The sequence below is a fragment of the Acinonyx jubatus genome, chromosome C2 (genome assembly GCF_027475565.1).
Source record: "Acinonyx jubatus isolate Ajub_Pintada_27869175 chromosome C2, VMU_Ajub_asm_v1.0, whole genome shotgun sequence".
Classification (NCBI taxonomy): Eukaryota; Metazoa; Chordata; class Mammalia; order Carnivora; family Felidae; genus Acinonyx; species Acinonyx jubatus.
In genome coordinates this window covers 51,804,282-51,829,365 of record NC_069384.1, presented here as the reverse complement: position 1 = coordinate 51,829,365, position 25,084 = coordinate 51,804,282, and the positions used below count along the sequence as shown (strand labels likewise).

Sequence of the window (25,084 nt, the reverse complement as noted above, 5' to 3'; positions counted from 1 at the left end):
TTACATCAAGATAGTTTTTATTTCCAATTGGATATTTTTGAACAGACAGAATTCTGCCTTTACTTACAGAAATAATAGTTTGATGTTAGATAAGCTGTACATAATGAAATCTTTTAAATCCTCGCTTTTAAGTCAAGTTGAAACTTACATACAACGTTTAAGGCAAAACAATCTCTTCTTGTTAGGGCGAGTGGAATTTTAGTTTTGTTTCTATATAATATTCTGCATTTTATGGAACCAAAATAGAAATGTAGATGAGACAAAACTCTCCAAAGGCTCAACTGGCATTTCTATTCTTTCTCCAGAATAGATGCAGAAGTACTAGGTTATTCTACCCATACGGTAGTATTATAAGAAGTTTTGATTCATTTTTAAAAAATAATGACATGCTTTCTTACATTTCTCCAAAAGTGATATCTCTAGTTCTATGCTTACTTAGTAATAATGATCGTATAGTAATAATAACACTAACTTAATAACAAGAGTTTAATGAGCGATATAGGATGCTATTTTAGATCTGTGATTTCACTTAATCTCCATAACAACGCTATGAGTTATTTTTTTTTCCAAACTGAGACCAAAAGTAGTTAAGCTCCTCTTCTAGAAACACACTGAGCTGGGCCTGCATTATGAGTATGTTTGCTCTGAATCTTGGCACCTGCCTTACAGTATAGAGAACAACATTGCAGAAAAGGATTCTAACCCAGTCTCCACGGCACTTTAGGGCAAGTCTCTGACCCTCACTTTACTGCTGAGTAAAATAATGTTGTTAGATCAGATGATCAAGAAGGTTCCTTTTTAGTATAATATTCTATGTTTCCAATCTATTAAATAAAGTTAACCAAATGTCTTGGAATACAACATCCTATTTAAACTTATGCAATTGATCCCATTATTAAAATACATCTTTTCATTAAAATGGAAATCCCATATCTAGAAGACCAGTCATAAGCCTCTACTCATCTGTCATTCATTCAGAAAGTAATCAGATGGCATTTTGAACTCTTACAAAATTCATAGCTGTGTGCCAGGCTAAGGACTACCCAAAGGGGTCAGACTAAGTCAGAGATCATGTCTTTAAAGAATTTAGCATCTAGCAGAATACAGAAGAGATGTTCAGAAATGACAAATGGAAAGTGAAAGGTTTCATAGGATAGTTAAGCATTCATTTTAAAAGGTCTTCCAAGGAGAAAGATATTATTTGAGTGAAGAACAGAAATGGGGGGTTGAAAGCAGAATTCAAAGAGCATGTGGATTGGGACTTAGAAGATTAATACCGTTTGAATACTCTCAGAAATTAAATTGCATAATTATATAGTTACTTACAATAAATATCAAAGATTGCTTGTTCAGAATGAACTGTTTTCTGGCCAGATGGTCCAAAATATGTCACAGAGCAGGTGAATGGCATTTGTATGTCAGCCTTGGTTGCCTTGTATTCCAGGGATGAAGTCATGGTATAGAGCTGAGTTACCGGGTCCATTTGCTTTTTAAAAATTATGACCACCACTGAAGAAAATAAGAATACTAATGATAGCATCTTTCATTGGAAAATCACAACACTTAATAGAATGTCGCAAAATCTTTGAGAAGTGGTTTTGTCCTTCTTACTATATTTAACAGGAGGGAAAATTGACATGTACTGAGGTAGAATGTCTTTTCAGAACGATGAAATCAGAGAAACAGACAGAAATAGAATCCTGGAATCCTATCTCCCACTCACTTTAATTAACGTCTAGAACATGCCATATACAGAAATAATTTTTCTCTGCTCTTGATTCTTCCACACAAGGGCTAAAATGATGTTTTAAAGAATCACTTAATGACTTAATGGTTACTTAAAGTAACAAAGCATAGAGTCATAGATCAAAGAGGGCAATATGTTTAGATGCAGGACAGTCTAAGGAATGCCAAGAGAAGAGAAAGTCAAAATAGGTCATCTGAATTTATTGCCCACTGCATACCCACCTCCTTCAAGAGGTTGTAGCACTTTTCCATTCCTGTACCACGTGATGTTGCCATCTGGATAACTGTCTTTTGAAATGCAGTCTCCCAACTGCAAAAAGAAGAGGGAATGTTGCTACCTCATTTCCATCAGTGGTTGTCAATTTGAAAGTTTTAGACTCCTCAGAGGATGCAGTTATTCCAAAGGTTCCCTGACCCATTCATTATCTGAGCATGGACGAGGGACTGAATAAATGCTCTCTTGCATTAAAAACAAGGTCTCATACTTAAAATTATGGTCTTGCCCATTTAAAAATATGCAATAGATGCTGCCACTTTTAATAAAATCACATTCATTTAAAAGCATTACCAAATTCATTTCGACATTATTCATTTTTAACATTAACTAAATAACATAACTACATTAACATTGGCTTTTCCCATCGTTCACAGATCTTAGTATGCAAGAGTCATTAAGTGGGGCTGCCTCTCCAGTCTCGTACTATATCAAGTTCAGATACATACACTTATATACTTACCAAATCTATAATTCCCACCACTTTTTTCAAACGTGTTATAACTTTAATAGCTAGCATTGTTAAAAAATGTGATGCAGTAAAAATTTTTTAAAGATTAAAAAAAAAAATTTAAGTTTATTTATTTATTTTGAGAGACAGAGAGGGAGAGAGAGAATCCCAAGCAGGCTCCACACTGTCAGCACACAGCCTGAGGCAGGGCTTGAATTCACAAGCCACCAGATCATGACCTGAGCTGAAACCAAGAGTTGGAGGCTCTACCAACCTGAGCCACCCAGGCACCCCTGTTATGCAGAAAAAATTTAATCTGATTCAAAGAACTGTTTGGTTTTTTCTTCACAAAGGAAAATTTAGGTATTTCAGTTAGTGAAAATAATATCATTAGTCCATTAGCCCAAATGTAAACTCCAGTTTGTCCCTTCTCAATACAGCCTCTCTTCACACTTCTGCTAATGCGATTGTTCAAATCTGATCTTATCACATCTTTACCTCAACTTTTCAACAGTTTGATCTGTCAATAGGATAAAGTCCAAACTCCCACCATTACATAAGGCTTGTCATAACCCAGCTTCTCTTTACTTCTCCAGATTTATCTTTTATTGTACTCTCTTGCCCACTGTTCTGCTACACAAAGTTCCAGCGAAGTGAATAACTTGATGCTTCCTAAAAATGCCATTCTCCTTCATGTCATAGTGTATCATGTTGTTGGAAAGCCTTTCTACCCTTGGCTTGGAGAAAATCTACTCATCTTAACATTAAGACTCCACTTAACATTCAGTTCATTCAAACAAGAAAGGCTGATGTCTGATTATTCCCCACTCTTCTCCCTTCAGAAATGATTACATCATCCTCCGTGTTCCCACTCTAACTCGGGCAGACTTTCTGATTGGCACTGGCAACCTTGCCACCTCCATAAGAGCAAAGTCTATCCTTATTTGTCCTGGCATCTGAAGCCAGGAGAAGACATTTAACATTAAGCTAAGTGAAGGCAATTAATCCAAGTTCTTACCTGTTTTAGCTGCTCTGTTTCAAGAAAAGGTGCTTTGCTTACAATTTCAGGTTTAGATGGTTGCTCTAAAGTTAAGTAGAGAAAGGTATTAAGTACACATGAAGGAACAAAAAGACATTTATGATTTAGATTATAGAAAAAGAACTCACTTATTCAAAGAAAAACAAGCACAAGCAATGAAGACCACATTCCCATATAATCTGTAATTAAGAAATCTGGTTAGCCCACTACCTCCCAATATTTGCTTTATTATATTAAATACTATTTTAAATGCCTATTACACCTTTAAATAAAATACTGGTAATGTTTTATGAATGCTTTATAAACAGTGGATATGGATTTGATAGTGAAACAGAGGTTTATATACTAAATATGAATGTTGTTTCCAATTGATTATCATGTGTACTTTCTATTTACTAATAACTTCCAGCTACTTAGGTGAAGACCTGAATCCACAGTGGGTACTTGTTAAAAATGCAGAATCAGAGTATCTAGGGAAGTCCTATATAAATCTACTTTTTAAAACAAGTTTCCTATAAGATTCTCAGGCACACTGAGAATCATGGCTCTAAAATCATGGTAACTAAAAAGAGTTAAGGGATATAGAAGCTCAAGTTTTCTGTGTATCTCAAACCTCATCTTTAAAGTGAAGTCACATTACGAAACTTTAAATGTGGGGATATCCTTCAAATTTGGAACTGAGATAATGGACAGAGCATTTTAAATATAGGAAGTTCTGTAAGCATCCATTCTAAGAGAGCCCTCAGAAAGAACTGATTAAAAATCTCAGCAGGGCACCTGGGTGGCTCAATTGGGTAAGTAGTTAAGCATCTGACTCTTGGTTTTGGCTCAGGTCATGATCTCACTGTTCCTGGGTTCAAGCCTCACATCAGTTCCGGGCTCACAGCACGGAGCCTGCTTGGGATTGTCTCTGCCCCTCCCCTGCTCGCTCTCTCTCTCTCTCTCTCTCTCAAAATAAATAAATAAATGTTTAAAAATCTTAGCAATAAGGCATTATTCAAACTTTATTTATTCCTTGATGTTACATATCTATCACTGATGGACTTTTTAATTTGCTCTAACAATTAGTCTATATAAAATGGAATTTGCCTCTTTGTATTGATTTTTTGTGAATCTCAAGGAGCAAAACTATTCTATTTTCATATAAACACACAAATAAAAACAACCAGTTATTCTTTTGTTCATGGTCTAATGGATTACTATCTCTAGTACCTTTAATTTTTACTACCAAACTAGATTAAATTGGCTTTTATATAATTATTACTCAATTTGCAATTCAGTTATCAGATATGCTGCCAACCCAGACAATTACAGAAAATAAAGATGAAGACAAAAAGTCTTTGGAACGGCAAAATGGATATCACCAAGACTATGTAAAAAAAAAAAAAAAAAGTAAACTTCTTCATGTTAATATTAAGAGTTAATTTCCCTTTTGCAATTATTTTATATTAGAAATTGGAACAATGAATAATAATAGTATATCTTCCTATGTGTTCAGCTTGTGCAGTTTAATTATAGGAGCACCTACTTACTATTGACTCTAGAAATATAATTCTAATTCAATTTTCATAAGATGATTGTTTTCTAAATATACAGATTGGAAACAAAACATAAGAAAGAGAAAATAGACAAAATACAGAAGAATGGAAAGGTATAACAGAGACAATTACATTAACACAAACAAGAAGTAAAACCTGATATTCTGGCTGTTAGAAATGTGACCAAAAAATTATTAAAAGCGGACCAAAAAAAAGTCAAAATAAACAGCAATTTCTGGGAAACACAGGGTAGGGGACTAAAGCCTTCCATATATCAGTTAAACACTGGTGTTATCACTATTTTAATGTAAAGTCATTAATGTCCACAATTACAACCCTGAGTTACTGATAAAACATTACATTCCGTTCTGAATTTATGTTTTAAGCCAAAGTCTAAAACATTTGAGAGAAGGCTACATTCAAAATATTTAAACAAGATGAAAATTCTTGGTGCTTAAGTAAGTAAGCCAAAGTTCTCTGGGAACCAAAATCAATTATTTAGTGATACCTCTCTGAGAGCATAAGAGAGGTAAGATATTAAATTAATTTATGTAGTCAATCAAGAATCAAAATTAAGAAGAAAAAAAGAACAATTTTTGTGTTTGTTTCCCCTTCAGTAGTATCTATAGGCCTGGAATACATAAAGAGATATGAAAAATCAACTGAAAAAAAATCTGAGGTTCCTTTTTTTTTAATTGAGGCTCTTAATACAAAATGTAGGTGGGTGGTGTTGCTAAGCTTCATTACTTTCTAAGTTTGCCAAAAAAAACTATATACCAAAACGGCTGGGCGCATATGTCCTCTTATGAAGAATATATATATATATATTCTTCTGTTTCGTAACCTTGTGATGTCCAGTGCACATAAGATCATAAATACTTGTTGTGTTACAAATGTTGATCCTTTACACATGGCCATGTTTACATTTCTTCCATAAACATTTTCTAAAATGTATAGTTTTTTTCAATAAGATGAAACTGGAAAAAACAGGAAACCTGGTGAAGAGTGCTTAAAGTTTAGACCACTCCACTTTGTAACTCATTTTTTTTTATTTGGAAGAGTCACAATGGGTATTGTGGAATAATGGTAATGGCTACTGGAATTCTTTGAGTTCTTTTCTCCCAAACTTTGGTTTCAAACCCACTAGATATTTTATATGTAATTTTCTTACATTAGTTTGTAACAATCAATGGGTATTAGTTGGAGAGCCATAAAAGAGGACACGTACTATTTTAGCAAAATTGCATATTGATTCCGAAGTGTTTAAAAAAAAAAACTTTACATGAATTATGTCTTAGTATAATTTAGGGATTCATAACTGAATGTAGAATTGAAAGGAAAAGTCATACAAGAAATTTATTTGCATTAGTAAAATAATTCTGCAAGAGCATCACAGCCAGCTGAGGAAGAAGTGATGAAGACAAAACTTCCTATATCACCCACAATATACAGTGCTATTACCAAATACCACACATAGGACAGCTCAATTTGATATGGGAGGAAAGAAAGAAAAAAAAGGTGCACTGGTTACATTGATTCACGAGAGCTTCTCAGTACTTTGTCATAAAGTACTTTGTTATAAAGTACTTTGTACTTTATAAGAGTACTTTACCTCTTATAGCTTATTTTCCTCAAGAGATGGGGAAAGTACTTTTTATATTTAGAGAATCAAAATAAAATATACTGTGTAGGTCTCATTTGTTAAATAGGTCATTTTCTGCTTCCTTCAGTTAAAAAAAAAAAAAAAATTCCTTGCAGGTTGATTAACTTTTACAGGGCAGGGGGAGAGGAAGGGTGCTCAGTTCTAATAAAACATGGAGAACAGTGTTCAAATGAAAGCTCTAAAGTAACTGTTTGAAGTCAACCAGCACTGCCCATCTCTAAGGGAAGAGCTGGTCCAAGTGTCCACCGACTCTATGTCATGGAAACAGTCTTCCTTTTAACACCAGACAGTAGAGTACAGGAGGGCTTACCAATTAGCCTAGACTGTGGTTTTCAAATGCCTTTTTAGAGCTAGAGCCATTGTCCCTTTTATGTTGTTGTTCCTAAATGAATTATCACGAAAAAACTTTGAAAGACCGAGTGGGTGGAAGGCTAACTAATCGAAGCAGTGCCTCACCTGACCTACCAGCCCTCTTCATTAGCTACTCAAGAAAATCCTAGGAACACAGTAGGAAAACCACCCACAAATTCAAAGCAGTCATTTTACTGTTGATGAGAGAATGGTAGTGCCAGACTAGTAAACCTCCCCAAAGTCAGAAATTAGCAGCAGACCTAACAAAGCCAGGTCTTCTGATAACCAGTGGGTGATGTTTCTGTTAAACTACTGACAGCCAGTTGGCAATCTGGGTACTCTTTTGAGCTCCAAGACTTTTGTACAATGACTGCAATGAATCTTTCAGACCTTTAAAGTCTCTACTGTTGATTCTGAAATTTTTTTATGAACTTCAAATGTGCATTAAATGCAAACACAGTTTAATTCTGATGCCATCCAATTATTTTTTAAAAAGCTGTGCAAGAGCCACCTGGGTGGCTCAGTCGGTTAAGTGTTGTACTCCTGGTTTGGGATCAGGTCATGATCTCATGGTTTATGAGTTTGAGCCTTGTACTAGGCTCTGTGCTAACAGCATAGAGCCTGCTTGGGATTCTCTCTCTCCTTCTCTCTGTATCTCCCCTGCTTGCTGTCTTTCTCTCAAAATAAATAAACTTTAAAAAAAGGAAAAAGAAAATAAAAAGCTGTACTAGTGGCAATAAAAAATGGGACTTATTTGAATCTGGCTTGCTTTATGGGCATGACTATTGTATCTGAGATACAGTTTAAAACTAAACAAACAAACCTACACCAGAGGTAACAGAGTCATCAGTCATGGCCTCACTTTGAATAAAAACAGTTTGAGTTTGCCCATGAGGATGGCACTCTGCAGCAAGCTGATCTGGGATTAGCTCACGTTAACCATACTTGATTCTATAGTACACAGTGCATGTTGCTAGGTGATTTGACAGAAGGAAACAGAGGACTGATTGATGAGTCTAGTAACTCTTAAGTGCCTGCAATATATACATGCACAGAATAAAAGCCTCCCTGTCACAGCTGTTGTTTGCTTCACAAAATGTGACCCAAAGTAAATTCATTATTTTTTTAAAAAAGCAAAGCCTCTATATGCTTTTGCAAACACTTTCCTTATCATGAGCTGCGCTGTTCATTTAATTGGACTTGGAGGTCCCACGGCTTCTAATATAAAATGCCATTTTCAAGAGTGTGTAACTTGTCTGTTTAAATTCTCCCTGGCCCAGAGCCTAGAATGCAAATTCTGTTTCTGAGAATCACTTTGTTTTCAACAACATTCAAAAGAGAGGGGGGGTAGGGATGTGCTGACAGTATGTGGGGTGTGAGTTTGTTTTCACAATCATGGAAATCCTCTGTATTCCAAAATAGCATACAAATTTTATCAAAGTAGACCAACTGGATTTTTTTTTCAAATTGCTGTATGATATTTTTAAAGTATATTCTGAAAATTGTCACAAATGATTCTTCTAAAGGAAACAACCTGGATTTTCTCAACTTTCCTGTAGACCATCTTGCTATTTGATAATTTTTAACACAGTGAAAAAGAAACCCGACAATGACAAATCAATACATGTAAACTTCAGGGAGCTGTGACTTAATCTCTACCTACTGTGCGACATTCTTGTTGTGTACTTATATTTATGACATCATGGCCTAATAAAAAAAAATGATTTTGGTTTATTCTCTTTACAAAAAGTGTCCCTAGAAGTGCACCATCCATCTTCCTAATAACATCAAAGTGAAGTGAAAGAAAGAAAGAAAGAAAGAAAGAAAGAAAGAAAGAAAGAAAGAAAAAAAGAAAAATAAAAATACATGGAACACTGGTAAATAAAGGGTGCCTATTATTTGGGGTATTTAATGGAAGGCATGACTGGCAAATACTTGGAATTTGGTTTGAGTCATAAAATGACTGAAAAGGGTGGATGTTTTCTGGAAAGTGCCTTCTAAGCTGAAAGGTAATCAATTGAAACATATAATTGCTTTTACAAGGTTCTGGAGAACAAAGGTTTCCTTTGATAGTACAAACATTCTTTGAATCCATGTCATGAGCCCATAGGAGCTTTGAAATCTATGTAAATACTTAGGGACAGTTCTCCTTAGTCGCATAGGCTGTTACAAGAAAAATGGGGAAAATCCATGATTGTTTTCTGTAGTAGCAAGCCCCTCTAGGTTTCTGTCTTCCCTATTTATTTTAATAATTTCTAGGTGCTGTCAAGTTATCAGAAAACAGGGAAAAAATTGAAAAGTGAGACCTTCTACCCTAATTAAAAAAGACTGGCATTCTGAAACGTTTGTGACCAATTTTTCTCCCTGTAATTTCTAAAATATTATGATGTAATAGGAGGTGGGATTTTTATTTGAATATTAAAAGATAAAATGTTTTAATTAGAACTTCTCAAGTCACTCATTTACATAGCTATTTGCACAGTAACATTAACTATATATTATCATTAGGCAAAGTAACTTTGCCATAATGACTACAGTAATTACTCCAAGTTTCTTCTGCTGACTTCTCTTCTTCCAACCCTACTCTACTTTTTCTCCTTGGTGTATTCCACATACACATTCAGGGTGTGGTGAGCTTTTTTTTTTTTTTTTAATTTTGGAGCAATTTGCTAATACAAGTGAACACTTTGAAGAAATATAGCAATGGCATTAAAGGCCAGGATATATATGTGTGTGTGTGCACGTGTGTGCGTATATAGTACTATACATACATGCACACACACGCATGCAGAAAGCTTAGATTTCTCATTTATAACATGGCTTGGATTTGCCTGTATTTTGTTGTTTTTATATATCAAAATCTTAATTTTATATTATTCAGCCTAATACATATATATATGTATATATATATGTGTGTGTGTGTGTGTGTGTATGCCTGATATGCACAAGTATGTGTATCGTATAGCTATGTATATTTCACAGAACATTTATTTGTACGTGTCAGTGAAAGTTAAAGATCACATGCCAGTTTTCACTTGTAGTACTTCATATCACAGGAAATTTTAGCCAACAAAACAACAGAGGATATTCTTCTAGTTCCTCACTGCAAAACTCCTATTTGAAATTCAGGTTTTTGGTTTTCCTCACTGACAGCATGCATGAGCAGAATGAAGATTGTTAGAAGTCCTCTTTACAGATACCTGCTGTGGAGACACCACAGAGAGTTCACTCTTCTTTCTAAAGAACATTTTCTAGTACAAGCCATCAATCCCACTTAGCAGTTACACCACAGACTACTTACTGAACACCTTGACTGTTGTAGGTGCCTCAAACACGTTGTCCTCAGTTACTAGCATGCACACAAATCTCTTCTCATCACTGATCCTTGCGTTACTGATAGACAAAGTGTAGTTTTCTGAGAGGCTCAATCTGTCTTTGTATTCTGGCACATCATCATATTGCACACTTTTCTTTGTAGAGGACCTGAAGGCAATAAATACTGGGGAGCCATCGGGCTTTTCCTAAAAATTAAAATAACACATTTTAAAACAAGCATATTCAGATGTTTCAGGATTACATCCAAAGTAACACAATTTCCTTGGCCATATTCTTCTACCAATATTTATAGTTCTGTCTACGAAGAGTCATTGTGGATATGAGCTTCACATAAATTCTTTGGTTACAGAAAATTACTCTTCATAAGAGGAGAGGCTGTAAGTTCTTTTACAGGTTATCAGTTTAAATATGTGAAAATTGAAAGACAAAGCTATTGGAGTCTTAACTTTCCTTGCATCCAAACAACAGAATTAGTGACTGTTCTGAAACCAACAAGGGCTGGCATTAGGTCTAATATAAAAGAAAAAAATAGATGAAAACAAACATGCAAATGTACAAAATGATATTCAGCTAACCTTCCCAGCAAGCATACACATGGGCTGCAAACACTAATTTAGAAATCCTGGACGGTTATCTTTTGCATATTCATTACTTTAATCCACATACTTCAAATGTCCACACCTTTTATTTTCAGCCAAAACTGACACAGCTGACCTTTACTCATAACATAATTTAATGAGCCTTCATGGAGGAACAGTATTTGCCCTTGTGAAACAATCATGTCCATTAAGCAACAGGATCAGATTAATCACTAAAATCCATAGTTTTGCTATGTGAGTCATAAAACTTAGCTCAAAGAGCTTTCGTGTAAAAACTTATTATCAAAATAAAATATAATCTGGCATGAGCAATTATGCCAAGAGCCCGAGACATATAATTCATCTCTTCCTTTGCTCCCACAAAAATCTTTTTACCGAATAAGCAATTTACTCTAACATAGCAGCCAATCCCTTTAACTTACCTCACAAGGCCTTTGAGAAAATAAAATATGATAAAATATTGTAAAGTGCATGGCAAAGTTCAAGGTGCTGTGGGAAGTTACATTTTTAAAATTATTAATATTTATTACTGTTATGGACTAAATGTTTGGGTCACCACCAAATTCATATGCTGAAGCCCTAACCCCTCAGTGTGTTGATATTTGAAGGGGAAGCCTTTGAGAGGTAAGTAGGTTTATATGAGGTCCTGGGATGGTGCCCTTATGATGGGATTAGTAGCCTCATAAGAAGAGGAAGAGAGGTCTCTCTCTCCATGAAAACACAGGTCATATGAGCACATAGCAAAATGGCAGCTGTCTGCAAATAAGAAGGACCTTCACAAAGAGCCAAACCTGCGAGCACCTTGATCTTAGATTCCCAAGCCTCCAGAACTATGAGAAATAAATATATTTTGTTTAAGCTCCCTACTCTATGGTATTTTGTTATAGCACCCCAAGCCAAGATAATTACTAAGCTAATTTTAGAGTCCAAAAGTTTTATTTGGTTGAACATCTGAATACATCAATAATATTCTCCTTAAATTTTTTAATTTTCCCATGGTTTACAAAGCAAATCCTTGCTCTAAATCATTCCTTCACTGAGAGAAAGATGTTAAACCAGTCCCTTATATTTCTGTATTCAAACATTTACATAATGAATAATAGTTATTAAATTTTGAGCATTTAATTATATGCCAGGTATCTTCTTTGGGCTCTCCATGCATTAACTGATTTAATACTCATAACAACCCTGAAGGTTAGAGTTGCAATATTAGATCCATTTACAGATTACACAGTACAGACAGAGGTTGCTTAAATAAATCATCCAGGAGCCCAGCTAGTGTATCCCAGGAGAGCCAAGGTTGAAGTTCCGCAGCCTAGCTCCATCATGACTGCACCGTACTGCTCTTGATAGCTGTCAGATACCCCTTCTGTCCCAGGCACTGAGGCAGATGCTGGAGAAGAGGTGGGGCTGAGGTGTGGACAGGCACTCAGGGAACTATGATCTCTATTCACAGGGGGATTACTGTGCAGGTGGGGAGAAGCTAATCCATCCTTCCCCTGTTTGCTCCCTTTCACTCTTTCCAAACCTACCATTTATCTTTCATTAAATTAGAGCCTTTGTACTATGTCTACAAATCAACACTGTTTTTAGAGCACATGGTACTTCATATATATCTCATCAGTTTATTGCTGAAGATTTTGGCTTAATTAACAATTTGAAAATTGTCATTATTGTTTCCACTACCACTGTACCAGTTCAGTTTAGGTGAAAATTATTCCCTGAATTATCATCAGGAATGTTTATGATCACAGTGTTTCACCATCTGTGTTCCATTTATTTTGGCAGGAAGTTTGGCGCAACAGGTCAAGTATGTGGTAGTCTCGCTTGGAGTTTTAGGGGAGTGAATAGACTCATAGGCCATAGCTTCCTACTATTTCTAGTTTTATAAGAAGGCAGAAATAGTTCAAAATTGCCCACTGTGATCTAGGTATCAGAAGGAGAGCACAGAGGAAGTCCCCTTCCTCTGCTTCCATATGACCCTCGTACAAGCACGTAGGCTTAGAGCTCCACAGCCCAACAGTCGTAACAGGTACCTTGTGCCAAGGGCTCAGTCAATATTCTGATAAGAATTACTTCATGGAACCCTCACAACACTGTAAGGAAGATTACTCTTATCACCTCATTTTCTAGATGAGACAATGGAGGTTCATTCACGTGTCCAGAATCCCACAAGTATATGGCAGAATATGTCAGTTTGACTTAAGAACGTACATTTTGAAAGACTGTGTTCTATCCTTCCTTGAGTGCAACCTTAAGTACATTTCCCAAAGCGTATTCTGCAAAATGTTTGTTCTGGCAGACACTTGAAAGAAAAAGTTGGTGTTTAAAAAAATCTAAGAAATGAATCAATCTTAAACAATTCATAATACATTTTAGTGTGTGAAAAGCTCTGAGAAGTATTGTGATAAAGTTTTCAAAAATTATTTGACCATCGGATTTTTTTTTTCCTATTTAAATACATTTTAACATTTCAGGGAACTTGGGAAAAACTGCCTACTGTGTTCAAGGAAATATATGGCTACTTTAAGCTTGCAAACTACCATGAGTCTCGTGTGATTCAGCCTTAGGAAATTGTGCCACACAGCTACCTTTTGTTGGTTTCGGTAATTAGGTTGAAACATTTTATCACTAGATGTTACCTAGCCACCCTATATCCATCTACCAGGATATCTACCCTCCATTTCCAGACCCATCTGTACCTTGACACCTGAGACGATATGATGTGCTATCTGTAAGAAATGACTAAAGGAACAAATGTTAAATGTAAAAAGGACCTGCCACATCAATATGTTCCTAAGACAATACTAAAAACAAGCTTCTAACGCTGATGACTAATTCCCAATGAATATTTGGGTACTCTAACAACTAGTGTATTTTGCCTTTGCAATAGCCACACCAAACAGAACATGAGTATATGGAGAAAGGCTGCCGTCTTTCACTGAGCTCTGTCCTATATTCCACTGATTTTACTCTGGAACTCTGCCTTTTCCTCTGCCTCTAACATTTAAGGCTAAATCTTTCAGACTAATATGATCTAAGAATTACGTGTTTATTGGCTTTATTTTAAAATAGCACTTCTTATGTAAGACTTAGGAATTACTCTTTTGAGATATTCAACACATTAATTCTACCTTCCTACACTTGTACTCACAGTTGAATATTGCCATTATGTTCATTTGAAATTCACATTTACTCACAGAAGGAATAGTATCTCAAAAACAAACAAACAAACAAACAAACAAACAAAAATCAAAAACTAGAAGCAGTTAACCAAGTCCAAGGTAGGTCACACTTACATATTTCCATTTTCCAAACATGAGATTGTGAGGTACATCAAGTCGGCAAGGCATAATAATGGTATCTCCATATGCTGAATTTACAGTATACCATCCAAGGCCTTTAGATGAAAGGAAGAAAAAAGAGATTTTAAATGTTTTCTTGAAGTAACCAAGCAAATAACTTCAGTTCAAGATATATGTCTTAATGAAGATTATCTATTATAATTTTATCTTATATGACTATAGAAAGCATGAAGCTAGAACATACTTCCTACTTAAATAGCAACAATTCTTCTTTAGCTACTAAGCTTTGGAATGTCACACATTCAAATTTATAGACCCCTCAATTTTACCAGGGAATAGATAAGTGTGTATCACAAAGGAACATAGTGGAATCTGAAAGGATATTCTCTTCTTAACTGGATGCCATAAGAAAAAAATTATACTCTATTTCATAGTCACATGGAACTACACAAAGATCAGCATTTTTAAAATTCTCAAAATTAGCTTTATATGTATTTGTGTTTTTCATTGAAAATACTGTCAAATTTAACCTCTGGAAAATTTTAAAAAACTATTAAAAACTGAGAACACATAAGACCACAACTAAATTTTAAAAGTAGAAAAATGAAACTGAAAATGGCTTATTTTATAGTAGCAATGGTTAATATACTGGTTTTAATTTTAATTACACATAAAATATTAACAAGACAGGAATCTGTAGCATAAAAATTCTTCGTAAAGTGTTTACCAAGTGGTTACTCTGAATTTTGGATAGACAATCTAACTCAAACCATAATCTGCTACTAAAGTACAGAAAACTTCCTGATCTTATTTAATTTTTTATCGAGGAAAAATTTAGATGATAAAAATTAAATTGTCAAACCCCTCCCCAACTTTAGCATATGTATGCAACATACTATACAAATCTGTATATATTCATGAAGTTTAAAAGCCTCAGGGATTTAACTTGGCAATAGTACTTAGGAAACATCTCAGATTTTTTATCTTAGTTTGTTCACAACTGTTTTTAATATTAAATATGTTTTCAATTAAATATCTATTAAGATGTGTCATAATTGGATATAGAGTATGAAGGGGCTATTTTAAACTGTAGAGGGGGAAAAAAGATATTTTGTCCACCAGGTGGTGCTGAAGTGCAAAGCTAAGGCAATTTGCAACACAAATAAATACCATTTTATGATTTACTGAGGAAACAAGACAGAATGAACACTATCTTTCACTGTTACCCATCCGTCACAATGTGTAGGAAAATTTCATATGGGGATAAAAATCATTAATCTTAGTAGAGAAAAAAAAAGGTAATAAAATTCCTATTTTAAAATTCTATCAACCAAGGAAGATACTTCCCTTTAAAGCAATTTTGCTCAGTGAACAAAATCATTATTACAAACACAAACTTCATGTAAACATGCCACATAACAACTAGTTTCCAGAATTTTTAACATGATTAAAATAAAGAATACAAATTATAAGTCATAATAATGTGTTTTTCACTTGCTATTAAAGTAATTTACCAAAACTGTTTATTGTATGTATGGTATTATAATAAAAAATTACCTCACTAATTTATAAATTGTTTAGTGTTTCCCATACTGCAATGCTAATTCCTTTTAACTTAGAACCATCGCAGAGCATAAGACTGTAAATGAAGAAATGGTCTCTTCAGTTGTGAGGGTTTAGATATGTGGTTGCAGATATGCAAACTAATGAGAATTAAGAAATTACTTTATTTTTCAATATAGTGCTTGTTTTCTATACTACTTTGTATCCTAGATGTGGAACTTTTATTATGTATTTTAAAATCTGTTCATGTACTACACCGATGCAGGGACGTCAGCCCAAGAAAACTATTTTCTGATTTGACATTTTGTTTTTTCATCAGTATATAGCAAGTTGCTTAAATATGTAATGACTCTAAGATGATCTCCATCTGTACCTTAAATTATGACAGGATACACACCTCTATTTCCCATCATTATAAAAGCACACCTTTTTTTGACAACTGGTGGTACTCCCATGGTTGGTCAAGAAGTGAAACCAGTTTATAAAGCTTAGGTACCAATGAGGTGAATCCTTTACCAGGTATACAGGAAAAATAAGAAAATTATTTTTGCAAAAAGTGTAATTCTTTCCTATTTCTTACAGACCACTTTTTTCTTCCCTATAGAATTTATGTGCTATATAGATACCAAATTTTGCAATAGATTTTCTTTTCTTTTTTTTTTCTTTTTTTTTTAACGTTTATTTATTTTTGAGACAGAGAGAGACAGAGCATGAACGGGGGAGGGTCAGAGAGAGGGAGACACAGAATCTGAAACAGGCTCCAGGCTCTGAGCTGGCAGCACAAAGCCCGACGCGGGGCTCAAACTCACGGACCGCGAGATCATGACCTGAGCCGAAGTCAGCTGCTTAACCGACTGAGCCACCCAGGCGCCCCAGATTTTATTTTCTTTAAATTTATTTACTTTGAGAGACAGAGCGTGCACATGAGTGGGGGAGGGGCAGAGAGAGAGAGAGAGAGAGAGAGAGAGAGAGAGAAAGAATCCCAAGTAGGCTCTGTGCTGTCAGTGCAGAGCTCAAAACAGGGTTCAAGTCCACGACGCTGGGATCATGACCCGATGAGATCAAGAGTTGGACGGGCACTTAACCAACAGAACCACCCAGGTGCCCCCGTAATAAAATTTAAAGTTACATGAATTTCAAGTACATAGCGTTTTATTAGCATGATGGAAGTGCAACAATAAAGGAATAGGACAAAATATTCTTATCTTTGTATCCCCAAGAGCAATGCCTGGCATTGAACAGACATCGTATTAGATTTCTCACTTGAATATTCTGAAGTCCTTTTCATTTTGGTTATTACATTAACATCTTTGAAAATCAGGGAGAAGTTGGGAACAGTGTAACTTTGGGGATTCTGAAGGCTGTCTTAGATTGTCTCTGATGTGCAGAGAACGTGGATTTGCTTGCATGGCACTCATTCTTGAAGAGAAACAAACACAAAGCAAACAATCTTATGATAATTCATGGATGACACTATAGAAGAGAATATTTCTCTCTATGGAACTTACTTATTAATTTCAAGAGAAAGTAAGGATTATTTGTGCTCTGTGTTTTGCAAACGATGATGTGAAATGTCTTTTTTTCTTACTGTGATGACTACAAAGCAAAGGGTTGTTTTTAAAAGTATTTAAGAATTCATGAGTTGGGTCTTTTAATGACAGCTTGATATCCCAAATTAGCCAGGACGGGACTCTTAAGAGAATAATAAACCTAAGGGAAATAAAACATGTGACAAGAATGAGGGCAGTAGGTAAAAGGCCAACGGTTACAGATGGAAGAACTGGTCTACAGACCTAGGGCACAATGAATAATAATCAGTTGGATTGTATTAGGAGTCACTGATGTGATTTCAGAAATCATTTTCAAGTTGGCTATACACATCAACTTTCCTCTTTCCTAAGAGTATACCAACTCCCAGGTTCATCTGATGCAGAGACTAAGACTACTTGAATGTGCAGTAGAGCTAACATCCCTAACCCTGTAGAGATAGAGTGGCTACAAAACCACTGTGATTTGGTGATGAATTAGCATCCTGATTTCTACAGATGTCTCAGTCTTTGAGATGAAGTGTCAGTGACACACACACCCAAAGAACCTGTCAACATAAATGGTTCTGTTTGTACTTTTCATAGAAGCAAAAGATTTTATCTTTGATTTGCCAAGTCTGAATTGAATTTAGCTCACTAAAATTCCTCTGCAGTTTTCTCCCTGTAATATTAGTTGGTTAAATTATTCATGGTTTTATAACCTAGAGATTATTGGATTATTGCAAATATAGAATGGCTATAATGTCATTCCTCAAAGAAGCTAAAGATAAAATATGGAAAGAATGTGTGTGCGCACAAATGTGTGCATTTCTAGGTGGTACGCATTATATCTATGCATATATGTATATGCCATAAGATATTTTAAACTGGGTTAAAAACCTTCTGTAGTAAATATGTTTTATAAATATAAGGTATTGTTATGAATTATTAATATTGCTATTGCTATCAAAATGTCTGACATAAAATAAAATGCAAAAACACGTTATACTTGAGAAGCAGTATGTAATTATTTAAGATTTTTTTTTTACAAAGACTTATTAACTAAAGATAAAGACCAAGAGAACTGGAAAGGTTATACAGGAGAATTCAATAAAAATACAATGGGAAATGAATAGCATAGGAAAAATCTGGTGGCCCAATAATTCCGACATATAACATCTCAGACAAGTGATCATAAATACAACATAGGTATAGATTTTGTACAGCAAATAATTTAAGGAGGCACTGAAGCAGATTCTGGTGTAATTTTGAAATTAGGTGACCATAGTTTATTTCTAACTGCACTAATAAAAATATAATAATTTTGGCCATATTGGTGATATATGCTTTTTCCATATAAACTAATTTTTAAGTGGGCTGCATGCCTTGTGTGGAGCCCACACTGGACATGAACTCACAACCCTGAGATCGAGACCTGAGCTAACATCAAGAAACAGGTGCTCAACCAACGGTGCCACCCAGTGCCCTCTGTATAAATTAATTCTTAAAGACTATCAAGTTCAGAGTAATCATTCTCTTCACATTGATAAAATAGAGACATGTGAGTATCTTAAAAGTTATATTAAATTTCAGAATTTGCTACCATATTTGAAGCAGAACAGTAAATAATACAGAAACTAGGGTAAGAATTAAAGAGTCTATTTTTACATGCTGTAATTTGGTGTGGTTAATTTTTTTTTATTGCACTGATACTTCAATAGCATCATCATCCTTAAAAGCGTTGTTTTGGGGAAAAAAAAGCGTTGTTTTGAGCTCTGTAGCTCTGTTAGGTGCCATAGAAGGTTACAACTGGCACAGGGCTTATGACATAAGAACTAAATCACAGTTCCACAGAAATTTTAGAGAAATTTATTTCTGCAGATGAACTGTTGGGGAGGAAGGTAAGTAGAAATGAGAAAAGTATCCTTAGAAATTACTTTCATATTTACTTGATTTTGACAGATAAACATGTTAGTGTTCCTATGTGCTTTATTAATGAATTAAGATATGTACAATTCCAATTAAACATGTAAATATTTTGTCACATCAGTTTATAGCACTGTCTCTCAACCTCATCACTACTGACACTTTGGGCAGAATAAATCTTTATTGTTGGGACTGCATCCTTGCCTCTGCCCACTGGGTGATACTAATAGCACTCTCCCCCTCAGTTATGGCAACAAGAAATCTCTAGACAAGACACATATCACCTGGAAGGCAAAACTGCCCACCAAACTCCCATCTAGTTGAAAGCCACCAGTTTAGATCTTAAACTACTGGCCTTTTTTATTCAAGAAAATTGCTTTCCATTAAAGAGATCATTGTTGTAAAACAGAATCTTAGTACAGGACTAACTAATCACTGAATGCAAATAGAGGGATTGAGGCAGAAATGGCACATATTAACACTTAGCTATTATCAATTTTGTTTTCCTCATAGAGACATATTATATTAAACTATGACAGGGAGACTGATTTCTAGACTCTGGGGATTTGAGATCCAATCTCTTCACAGAGATTACAAAATAATATTCATCTTTAATGTTTATTTTTATTTATTTTGAGAGAGAGGGTGTGGCTGAGGGAGAGAGAGAGAGAGAGAGAGAGAGAGAGAGAGAGGGAATGCCAAGCAGGTCCTGGGATGCAGGTCTCAATCCCATGACCCCGAGATCATGACCTGAGCCAAAATCAAGAGTCTGAAGCTCAACTGACTGAGCCACCCTAGCACCCCACAGAATTATATTCTGTTTTAGCAAATCTACTTCATGTACTACAATCAAGCACAAATTATACACACCATATATGCTTTCTAAGCTATACATATCACATGTATTTTATTTAATATGATAAAATACCATACTCTATTGACAGACCATGAAGTAGATGCCTTTAAAGTATCTTCCATGGGACGCCTGGGTGGCTCAGTTGGTTGAGGGTCTGACTTCGGCTCAGGTCATGATCTCACAGTTTGTAAGTTCGAGCCCCACGTCGGGCTCTGTGTTGACAACTCGGAGCCTGGAGTCTGCTTTGGATTCTGCGTCTCCCTCTCTCTCTGCCCCTCCCCTACTTGCACTCTCTCTCTCCCTTTCAAAAATAATTAAAAAAAATAAAGTTTTCCAAACTTGTGATTCTGTGACTCAATGACACAAAGTTACTTCATAATTCCTATTCTTTATTGCATTAAATATATTTATGATTTTTGTCAAGGTCAAGTGATATACAACAAGTAAGATATGAAAGAGGAGTTTGAGAGAGAGAGAGAGAAAACTTGTAATCCTCAAGTAATTTAGAATGGATGGCAGACAGAAGACATCTGATCAAATATGTTATTTTGAAAAATACAGGAAAGTGTTTTCCTACTTTCTCAATTTCCCTTCAACAAACAGGTACTTGAACCGAACTGGGTTTTTGTTGAATCTGCAATAGGAAGATGCTTATTCAAAATCTGCTTTCTGCATGGTCTTTCCCCAGTGTCACATGTTCTGATATAGGTGTGACTATGTAACGCCTAGTTACAAACAAGAAAAATAGTGATTTTTTTTTCTCTTTCTTCTAGAGGTTCCTGAAATTCTCTACATGGATTATATCTTTTAGAAAATGGTTAGACCACTGTGGAATAACATTCAGAGGGGGAAGGGCCGTTTTACTAAATTATACAATATTGCTAGTACCCAGGAAAATGTTTTAATATATGGGCTCTTTACTTGCAAGTTTGGTATATCATAATGCTTGAAATATTCATCTCTTTAGTAAACTACAGGTTAATATAATAATAATCTATGTTACATCATAGAAAGGAGATCTACAGAAACACTATATTTTTAAAATATATCAGTATTGGGGCGCCTGGGTGGCTCAGTCGGTTAAGCATCAGACTTCGGCTCAGGTCATGATCTCGCAGTTCGTGGGTTCATGCCCCGCATTGGGCTCTGTGCTGACAGCTTAGAGCCTGGAGCCTGCTTCAGATTCTGTGTATCACTCTCTCTCTGCCCTTCCCCCACTCGTGCTCTGTCTCTCAAAAATAAAATGTAAAAAAAGAAAAAAATTTTAAATAAAAAAATAAAAATATATCAGCATTTACATTACTGTGCTGAAAACTATCTTCTCAATTTACCACTGCAAGATATTTCATCACACTATAAGCATGAAAGGATCCATGAGGCTAGGTAAGTCTCAGTTCTTCCCAAGTACTTCAGGCAAAGCCTAAAGCCCATCTCTGCCTCATTTTATCATTGTTCTTTGGGCCTTTGTTGAATCATCTATTTAAACATTTGATCATGCATCAAGTATTTATTGAATACCTACTAGAGGCAAAGAGCTCAATGTTCTTTGGAGGAGGGGAATGAATATATATATATATATATATATATATACACATACATATATATATATATATATATACATATACACACACACACACACACACACACACACACACACACACACACATATTATATACACACACATATATAAATACCAAAGCCTATTCCTCCAGGAACACGAGCTGCTGTAAACAAAGTGCTGTGGGAAAGCAGAGGAAGAAATCCCTGCAATGAGCTTGAGGATACTGGTAAAGGCCTCTTGCTGGAAATTTCAATTGACCTAAACACTGAATAAAGGTTTCTATGAATAGGAAGATAAGTACCACTTCACCCGTATGTCATAGCCAGGGACCATGTAGAGTCACTGAGTGGTCCTCGGTTTTCTCTCTTATGGCAAACTTCCTTCTTGATTACAGTAATTTCTACATAGTAGATCTTTGATCTTCATAAGGAATATGTCCTGACTGACAGTTTTCTGAAATTCATAAATGAACATAAAATGTCCCTAAATAAATGCAAGAAATGGTTAGATCTCTCTACTTCTCTTTACTTTCATCACCAACACTAGCGTTTGGATTTCTTTTAAGGCCACTTTCAAATTACAAGCAAAAAGTTTATTTAAAAATGATTTAACAGGGGCGCCTGGGTGGCGCAGTCGGTTAAGCGTCCAACTTCAGCCAGGTCACGATCTCGCGGTCCGTGAGTTCGAGCCCCGCGTCGGGCTCTGGGCTGATGGCTCAGAGCCTGGAGCCTGTTTTGGATTCTGTGTCTCCCTCTCTCTCTGCCCCTCCCCCATTCATGCTCTGTCTCTCTCTGTCCCAAAAATAAATAAACGTTGAAAAAAAAAATAAAAAAATAAATAAAAATGATTTAACAGCAACAGAATTGATTTAAGTTGTGATTTTTTATTTTCTGAGGGATACTTCATGAATTTTAAATTGACAAATATAAAGATTCTACTGTGCTTCTCAGAATTTCTTAACTTGGGATCCATGAATGAACTTTAGGGCATGTATGACTCCTCTAAATGTACTTCAAAGATCCCCAAATTGTGGTATATTAAAACATTTAATTTTATAAAAAGAGATTTTAAGGCTCTCATCATATGGTCAAAGGTAACCTTGAATAAAAAATAAAATGTCTGAGGTTGGGGCGCCTGGGTGGCTCAGTCGGTTAAGCGTCTGACTTCAGCTCAGGTCATGATCTCACGGTTCGTGGGTTCAAGCCCCACGTTGGGCTCTGTGCTGACTGCTTCAGATTCTGTGTCTCCCTCTCTCTCTGCCCCTCCCCTGCTTGCGCTCTGTCTCTCTCTCTCTCTCAAAAATAAATAAACATTAAAAAAAATAAAAATAAAAAAAATAAAATGTCTGAGGTTCATTGTACTAAACTGAGTAGAATTTATGTAAGCACAATTTGATACTATCTGTCTAATTAAAATGCTAATGCCCTCTGATCCAGTGATCATACCACTGGGAATCTATACTATGAAAATTTTTGTACAAATGCACAATTATATACAAAGATAATACAGCATTATTTTGAATGTTAAAAACTGGAGGGACTTAAATGTTTGTTAATACAAGCACAATAAAGTGCATATGCACACAATGCTCTACTTGACCCATTTCTACATATTTCAGTGGTTATAATTTTAATCATTTTTCCATTCATTGACTATTGAGTACCTTCTCCGTGCCACACACTGTTCCAGGATGGGTGACCAGCAGTATGCAAAAACAAAAACAAAACAAGAAACTGTCCTCATGGGTTTAAATTCTAAAACATATATATTCATGTATTTAAATGTTTAATTTCTTTTTGAAAAAAGGGGAAATAACCAGTTTAATTCTTCCACTATGCCTCAAGCTATTTGAAAGAAAGACCTACATTTTTTTCTCATTTTGAAATCTGCTGCAGCATCATGAAGGTTGCAGGAGTTCAATAATAATGGGTAAAATAAAGCTCCACGGCACTACATCGAAAAGAACTCGGAAAGATCATATTCTTATAGCCCATATTCTTTTCTCTGCATTTAACAATCCAGAAAACCATATACTACCCTTTGAAATTCTAGGGAACCCAGAGAGGTGGGGATGAGGGGTGCTGTAGTATTTAGAAATCAGTTATCTTAAAATTGTCAACCCCAAAGTGCTATTATTTCTTCTTTAAAAATGTTTTAATGGAATATAGCATACATGCAAACCAGTGCACAGATCTAGATTTACATTTGAAATGTCACTAAAAGTGCCAGGATTTAGGACTTGTTTGGCAAGTCTTCTCATATTCTTTACTCTGAGGATGAGACTGGGATTTCCACACATCTGTGCCACAAAGGACCCTCTGTGTTTCCAAGCCATCATTCCCCAGTGATGAGTTTTTGATGAGCCTATGGGGTCTATGCCAAAATGCCAAAACATTGGTCCCTTCGTGGGGACAGACTTAAATGAAAATACTTGAGAACACTTCATGCTCTGTATGTGTGGTGATGGGTGGGAGGAGATAGAGAGACTACATTGAACCTCAAATTTTTCATTTTATATATGGAAAGAATGAAATTCTATATTTTATTTTAGTATAGATATTCATAGTGATAGATAGTAGACAGGAGAATGTTCAAACACATTTTTATACTATATAGCTTACTCATAAAAAATAAAAGCATTTGTGTAATGAATAATTTATGTTAGTTGAGTTCACAAAGTTGACTATTCTCTACTATCATACTTCTCCTAAGTATGTAGGACTTGAGGCTATGTCTTTAAGATGCTTATATATGGGGGAGGGGGGTCCCTGGGTGGCTCAGTCAGTTAAGCGTACAACTTTGGCTCGGGGCATGATCTCACAGTCCGTGGGTTCAAGCCCTGCATTGGGCTCTGTGCTGACAGCTCAGAGCCTGGAGCCTGCTTCAGATTCTATATCTCCCTTTCTCTCTGTCCCTTTCTGCTCATGCTCTCTCTCATTCTCTCTCTCTCTCTCTCAAAAATAAATAAATATTAAATAAATAAATAAAAATAAATAAGAAAAGATATATATGGAGAATCCTCCACTCATACAATTGGTCAATACAATGAAAAAAATCGACAAAATATTATTTTCCTTCTGCTCCCCACCCCCAATTCAATTACCCTCATTAGTTCTTGCATTGTCTGTGTCCAGAATCTGAGGACTTCATTTGGGAACTAGCTTAACTAAGCAGGTAGATAGAAGAAATCAATATCCTGCAGGTTAAAATAATGCAAAGGAGAGACGGATACATTGATGCTCTATTACTCTGAACATTTTCTCTGCAGGAATGTCCAGATTTAACTAATTCAAACCATCAGTTCTATTTGAATGGTGAAAAGTTACATTTTCCTGTGCATCTTGCCATAT

General features: G+C 35.4%; 1 protein-coding gene across 2 annotated transcripts in view; it reads right to left on the bottom strand.

The window, feature by feature from the left end:
* The window catches only part of ALCAM (activated leukocyte cell adhesion molecule), a 206,994-nt gene that overhangs the window by 38,416 nt on the left and 143,494 nt on the right, over positions 1-25,084 (bottom strand). For both annotated transcript variants that reach the window (XM_053220797.1, XM_053220796.1), the window contains exons 2-6: positions 14,297-14,397; positions 10,364-10,583; positions 3,490-3,554; positions 1,969-2,056; positions 1,327-1,509 (exon numbers count right to left, since the gene is read on the bottom strand). In XM_053220797.1, coding sequence (XP_053076772.1) covers positions 1,327-1,509; positions 1,969-2,056; positions 3,490-3,554; positions 10,364-10,583; positions 14,297-14,397 — 657 coding nt within the window. The remainder of the gene's footprint in view (positions 1-1,326; positions 1,510-1,968; positions 2,057-3,489; positions 3,555-10,363; positions 10,584-14,296; positions 14,398-25,084) is intronic.